Consider the following 7,454-nt stretch of genomic DNA (forward strand, 5'->3'; position numbering starts at 1 on the left):
GTGATACTGCCTCGGAAACCCAAGGAGGGGTCGCTATGAGTCGGGGCTGACTTGACGGCACATAACAACAACAACAATGGCTTTTCTACCCATAAGTCATTGTAAACTCAGTGGTGGAATGAGCAACTGAGGAGCTCCTGATTGTAAATGTTATCCACCTGGGTTATTTCTGTTGGGCATTGCACAATGCAATGTTATGGGAGGTTCACTCTCAAGTGCTTAGAGTTCTGATGCTATGATTGGCTAGTTTGACCACTCTGCCGGGCTCAAAAGGAGGCCTCCTAGAGGCAGAACGCTCTCTGACTGCTGGCTGAGGAAGATGTGCTGCTGACACACGTGCTCCTGAGACACGCGTTGCCGGGAAAGAGACGCAAGAGACACGCATTGCTGAGTGAGACACTGAGGGACCAGCACTGCTGGGAAAGAGACTGTGAGAGACTGTTGGCTGAGAGACAGTGGGCTGGGAGAGAGACTGAGCATTTTTCCCTGAACTCGAATTGTAGCCCGTGGTGCTTCCCTAATAAACCCCATAATCTGTGAGTTCTGTGTGGCCGCTGCAGCGAATTATCGAACCCAGGAGAGAGGTGGTGGGTGCTCTGGGAGGAACAGTTGGAGAAAGGGCTGGAGGGAGGCAGCATGTCTGGCCTCGCAGGAATAGGCCTTGGGCTATTGATGGTGATTCTGTTTTCCTCTTGTGAGATTAGAGGAGGTCAGAACATGTGGCCTCCTTGCTGTTTTTGCACACTCACCTTTCTGGTCTTCACACTTTATCAAAGACTACTGACCTAGAATCTGATTTAAAACACAGGGCCCTGTAGGGTCAGAGACATAAATACTCTGCATGTGTAGCCAGGTTACTCTGAGAACTATCCCAGGAGCTCTCAGGTTAATCTTTAGAGAAGTGGCCTGGCGCCTGGCATGTCTTCCTGAGCCTACTGGACAGAGTGATCCTGATGTGATGATTCATTACCATGATATCTGCTACCTAGTCAGGCAAAAATAAGTAAATAAATAGATAGATAGATAGATAGATAGAAATTTTTTTGTTCTTTTTGTTCTCCAGTTCACAAGATACTTGCCCAGTTGCCCTCTGGACTTCCCCAGCCTTCTTTCCTGCCACAAAGCTGATTGCTAGACTGTGGTTGTACGTCCCACTACTGCTCTCACACAGAACCTACTCCAGTCTCTGAGGAGAAAACAGCCATGTCCTGCCTGTACTCTGAAATCAGAGGGCTACATGGATGCCTCTATGTCTGCCCCTGTTGTGCTACCCCAGGTGTTCTCAGGGCTAATTTTCTCCATAGAAAGTACTCCAGTATACATCAACTTTACCATAAGCAGGTTCGACTACACCCAGCGCCTAAAAACTACCCCCAGACAGTTACGGGCTTCATTCTTTTTTGGATATACACTTAGGAATATCATGTCATTTAATGTCTGCCACAGTAATGGAATGCATGATTTGACCCATTTTACAAATGAGAAAACAGAAATCCAAGAAAGACAAATCACTCACAGAAAGTCAGTAAGGGCAGCACCAATGAAAAACAGAAAAAATTGGATGGCTGACCCCAAAACCTCTGATGAAGCAGCCAGTTGCATACATTTGACTGCTAACCAGAAGGCTAACCACCAGCCAACCTCAGAAGGAAGATTGGGCAATCTACTTCCGTAGAGATACCACCCCAGAAACACAAGGAGGGGTCTCTAGGAGCTGAACTGACTCCACAGCAGTGAGTTTTGGAGTTCTGTGTGTTTTGGCCCTGTACTCACACCTGGCCAGGCCTAATATTGTCATGACCCCCACAGTGCAAGAAAAAGCAGGACACATCTGCTTAAAAAGTCACTCAGAGTTGTGGAGTCATGGAGTTTTATGTGCGACTAGGACTTGGTAGGAGCTAAGGGTCTTCAGAGCCTGTGGCCAACTTACCAGTGGTTAGTTTGCTGGTGAGGCACTCTGCCAGTTTCCTTGGATCCTGTAATCTTTGTCTCTGGTAGCTGGCAATGTTAGTATTCCTAGCAAGGGCCTCAAAAGACTTGATTGTGTTTTTCACATGCTATGTGAAAAGGTAACAGCCACCAATGCCTTCCTGTATCTTTTGACGCAAATGTGTCAGTTCTTGGGCCTGAGCCTGAATTAGGGAAATGTATTTCCTAAGATGGGAAAGAAGAGTGCAATATAAGAGTCAATGTAATAAACTATAGGTTATGACCGTTTCCTCAGAGACATCTCTTAGAATACCCCCAAGGAACTGGCCAAGTTGAATTCCTGTACAAGTTCTTTGACTTGCCTGTGGCAGAGGGAATGAGAAAACAGCCCTGGGTATATGTGTTCTACTAACTTTGCTTTAAAAAGGTGCCCCTCCGGATTCTCACTTCAGCCCTTCTCCATTTCCACATAATACACATCAAACCATGTGAAGTAAACAGCAAAGAAGCCAGGCACAAAATGAGGGACAGGCATATCTGATGTTAATTGTAAGGATGAAAACAAACAAACAAAATAATAAAAGGGTCAAGAAGGTAGCATTTTTTTTTTAATAACATGAGCATATGCCATAATTACTAAGGAAATAATTAACAGCAAATAAGCTGAATAACAATTGCATCACTCCATGTGGTATTTCATTGTTTTCTAATTATTGTGTAATGTTCTTCATGGGTCCATATCTAGAATGTGTTCTCTGTGAGACTACAGACGGTGCCGTGTACTAATAACTCACAGCACCTGGTAGATTGTACACACACACAGAGAGCTAGACATTCAGTTCATACTTAGAACCATGAACTCCTAAGCAGGACTGGACATTTCCACTCATCAATCTCAGTTGATGCCTGAATCTTCCCTCTACTGCACTATGAAGAGGTCATCTACAGATTGCCTTTCTAATTCTAATCTTTAGAGTTTCTGTAAGTGTCAGAGGAAGTAAAGGAATAGACTGGGGAGGAAGGAAAGTTTAGCTCACTTCCCCACCCTTTCTGTAACCACCTCTACCCGAGCTGGAAAGAAATGAGCAGGCAAGATCACTCATTTCCTTAAAGTTCTTTTTCAGAAACCCAGCCAAGACCTACTCAAAATCAGTTAGAACCAGCTCAGACCAGTTTGGGACCCCGGACATGTGCATTAGGGAAAACAGAACGAAGTTGCTCAGCTAACATCTTTCCTTCTGCCTAAGCCTCCATCACTTGATGACAGGAAGTCGTGTAACTCATCTCACACACAAGCGCACAGCATTAAAACCTGCCCTTTTTAGGACCAGGTTTGCTGGTCTGATGGAGCCTGGTGGAACCCCTGAGACTGTGGCCCCTGGCTGTCCTTCAGTTCTTGATTTGAACCCACTCTTGTGGCTTCTAACAAAAGACAGGCACAGGAGCTGAACATTTACATGAGGTAGATACACTCCTTGGCAAGATCAATCATGGGAGAAAGAAGGGTTGTGTACGCACAGGGAGACAGCTCAGGGGGCAGGATTGCATGGAGGGAAGGACACAGGGAGGAGGTAAGTATGGGAGGAGTGGGAAGAGGGCCGCTGCATTGTGGGGAATTGCAGTCAATGTCATGAGACAAAGTGTACGTGAAGTGCTATATGGAAAATGAATTTGCTCTGTAAACTTTCACCCAAATCACAAAAGATATTTTTTTTTAAATTGCCCTTATAAACAGAGGTGAACGAAACTTCAGCCAATCCCAACCAATTCATGCCCAAATTTCTGGAATATATGTGAATATATATAGTCCCTCTTTCTGAAACCCTACAAATACTGCCCCACTCCTGGAGCCAGATTTGGGGGATGCTTGTGTCTCCTTGCATTGCTGCTTTACAAAATCTCACTGCCTTTGAGTTGGATCCAACTCATAGTGACCCCTCCTTGGGTTTCCAAGGCAGTATTACTACAGAAGTAGATTGCCCAATCTTCCTTCCGAGGAGTGGCTGGTGGGTTTGAACTGACAGCCTTCTGGTTAGCAGTCAAATGCCTTAGGCACCATGCCATCTTTTTTCTCTCCTCTCAAGCACTCTGTCTGTGAACTGATTCAGCTTGATTGTGCACCAGACAGTGAGTGACTCATGTTAGCCTGGTTTCAGGGAAAAACAAGGGCTCCACACCTATGGCCTCTTCAGTCGACTATCTCTGATTTAGTGTGTCTTACATTGAGGCACTAAGATTTCATTTCAACACAAGATTGAAAAAAGTTTTGACTGCCACAATCTACTTTATATTTGAAACTTTTTAAAGATAGGAAAGGTAGGTCCTCAGCAAATTAATTATCCATTTTCCAGGCAACATTTGCTTAATTATCTCTCTACCCAATGGTCCTACCACTTAATACTCTATGTAGTATTATAGCTAGAAAAAAATTATAGTTAAAAAGGAGAAACATTTCTATCAGGAAAACTTGGAAATTATCTTTTGCAGTAGAAAATGTTAGTCTATTAATGACAGCCACGACCCTGACAAATATAAGAGAAAATATAACAAGTACAGCAAATATTTTTGAGAGATTCACACATGCCAGGGATTATTCTAACCACTTTATCTGTAATCATGTGTTTAATCTTAGCCCCCTGAGGTAGGTAGTGTTGGTATCTTCATTTTACAGATAAGCTAGCTGAGGAAACTGAGTAGGAAAGTTAGGTAAATTTGTCCAACATCACAAAGCTAGAAGTTAACATTGCTAGTGTTCCAATCCAGGCTTCTCTCTCTACTTTATTCATCTGATTTATAGAGGAACCCCGGAGACCTACATTCTTCCAGGTACAGGGCCACCATCCAGTTTCCATTGCCCTCTGGTTATCTAGTCTTGTACCTTCCTAGTTTCTGTTGTTCTCCTCCCACAAAAATTGGCTCTTCATTCTACCAGCCTGGGCTGCCCACTTCACACAGTAATTCACCCTCGTCCACAGCCTGCCCCGCACAGGGTCCTCCTTACCCAGTCCTTGCTGCTGGTCCCTCCTCCTCAAACTGCATCTCCTCCTTCAACACGGAGTCAATGAGGGCCTGGTACTCTGCACACTCTGGGAACAAAGGCAAACAGCCCTACCTTAGTGGAAACTAGATCTGCCACTGATGATCTCTGCCTTCAGGGGAAGACGGAGAGCTAGCTGATCCCAAGCACATCAACAACCCCGGTTCCAGGCTCTATACTGCATTTTCCACATCTTTATTTCTCACTCTCCCAGCTGTAAGACATTTGATCGCTTCCCTTTTAGAGCCAAGTAAAGATCAAGGAAGCCTGGTGGCTGCTAACTGAAAGGCTGGTGCTTAGAATCCCCCAACTACTCGGTGGATAAAGATGTGGCAATCTGCTTCTGTAAAGATTACAGACTTGGAAACCCTATGTCAATGGGTTTTTTTTTTTTTTTTTTTTTAAGAAAACTTAGAGGTTAAGTAACTTGTTCAAGATGATTCAACTGGTATTTGGCAGAGTCAGAATTCACATCCCTTGAGGGACTGGTGGACTCCTTTTCCAAGCCTTGTGGCCTCTTAAGTAAAGCAGCCACCTGGAGAATGAAGTAGCTTTTTCCTGTGTTCCTGGGAGGGCCCCAAAGACTATAGGACTGATGATTCTTCTGTGTCGATAATTTCAACAATCTCTTAATAAAAGATTTAAAAGTTTATCTGAATAAAACTGTGCAAAAATGCAATGGGGAAAATACATGAACGACTTACCTTCAAATGCTAACAGGTGTTAAGTTAGAATTGGTAGATGCCTATATGCTAGGCAGTGTTCTAGTAGATTTTCAAGAATTAACTCATGTAATCATCCCTGCTACTTGAAGAGGTAAGGTACTATTCTTGTTACCTTTACAAATGAAGAACATGAGACACAGAGAAGATAAACAACTTGAATTTCAACTCAGGAAGTTTGACCTTAAGGTACATACTCTTAATCACTGCACTGGATTACCTCAGTGCCTAAGGCATTTGACTGCTAACCAGAAGGCTGGTGGTTCAAACCCACGAGCCACTCCTCAGAAGGTAGTATGGCCAATCTACTTTTGTAGAGATATCACCTCGGAAACCCAAGGAGGGAGTCAATATGAGTCGGAAACGACTTGACCGCAGTGAGTTTGGTTGTTTTGGGAAGATCTTAAGCTGTATCTTTCTTCTCTTCTAGCTTCAAATTTTGTGTCCTACATTTACATGATCACTCAGAAGGAAGGTTGGGCAATCTACTTCTGTAGTGATACTGCCTTGGAAACCCAAGGAGGGGTCGCTATGAGTTGGGTGTGACTCAATGGCAGGTAACAACAACTAATAATGTGTGAGTGTGTGGAAAAATCCTTAGTTCTCCTTCCCTCAAGCTTATCTTTTTATATCTTTAATAAGTAGCTTTTATTTGTATTTTTGGTCTATGACAGGAAGTTGAATAAGAAATTTTATCCCCCCTCCATTGATTTATTGAAAAATACTTGTGTACATTTGAAAGCCAACAACTTCAATGTCAGCAAAAACTTTGGTTCCCCTGTTCCCCTGGTCCCTTCAGTCACTATCTCTCCACCCCTGTCCCTTATTTATTAACAGGTTTGGGGTTGCCCAGTGGATTTCCAAATCTGAAAGCCACTGTGGGGAAAGAAGGGTCAGCCTGTACAGCAGCCTGCTGGGACTGGTGGTCTCCTTTACTTGGCTTTGTTCTCATTTGGGCCAGGTGTCTTATAGCCCAGATGCTGGAGGTCCACCTGGGAAGCAAGCTAGTTCAGAAAACATTTCTATCTTTCAGGCCAGTTAAGCTAGCGAGAAACCTCTCATCACTCCTGGGGATGGGACCTAGGGGTACCACAAGCAATAAACAAGCTGTAACCTCCCAAACTAGAAACACTCCCACCTCACTTCCTGCCGACCGTCCTGCTTACTGATACCTTCTTGCAGCCATAAATTCCAAACTAGACCATACCTTCTTGCAGCCATAAATTCCAAACTAGACCCTCCTGCTTACTGATATCTTCTTGCAGCCATAAATTCCAAACTAGTCCAACTTACGTCAAGGAACAGAAAATCACTGGAACTCCCATTGTTGGTGCTGTTGTTGTTTGCCGTCGAGTTGGCCCCGACTCATAGAGACCCCTCCTTGGGTTTCCGAGGCAATATCACTACTGAAGTAGGATTGCCCAACCTTCCTTCCGAAGAGTGGCTGATGGGTTTGAACCGCCAGCCATCTGGTTAGCAGTCAAGTGCTTTAGCCACTATGCTACCAGAGCTCCCATTTCAGCAGTGAGGGGTCCAATGGTCACTTCCTTGCTAAGGTATACCCTGTTCCCTGTGAAAAAGGCATGACACCTCCCCAAAAGCTTTGAATATGCATAACTCCCCACTTCCCCTTAGACTATAATACTTCCCTAACTACTTCTGTTGGGGGAGACAGACATTTGAGAAAATATTCTGGCTGTCTCCTTTCTCCTGCTGAGAAATAAAATGCATCTCACTCATTCCACTTGTCTCACTCATTTTGTTTG

At 44.1% G+C, this 7,454-nt stretch overlaps 1 protein-coding gene across 1 annotated transcript in view; it reads right to left on the minus strand.

Moving 5' to 3' along the window:
- Positions 1-1,930: 1,930 nt before the first annotated feature.
- LOC103213207 (neuroblastoma breakpoint family member 6-like protein) overlaps positions 1,931-7,454 on the minus strand; it is a gene marked incomplete at both ends in the record, with an annotated part of 7,970 nt that continues 2,446 nt past the window's right edge. Inside the window, 2 exon segments of the mRNA XM_007959067.1 lie at positions 1,931-2,154; positions 4,931-5,015. Of these exon segments, the coding sequence (XP_007957258.1) occupies positions 1,931-2,154; positions 4,931-5,015 (309 nt within the window).

This window comes from Orycteropus afer, unplaced genomic scaffold (genome assembly GCF_000298275.1).
Source record: "Orycteropus afer afer isolate SDZICR_OR568_19922 unplaced genomic scaffold, OryAfe1.0 scaffold01407, whole genome shotgun sequence".
NCBI lineage: Eukaryota > Metazoa > Chordata > Mammalia > Tubulidentata > Orycteropodidae > Orycteropus > Orycteropus afer.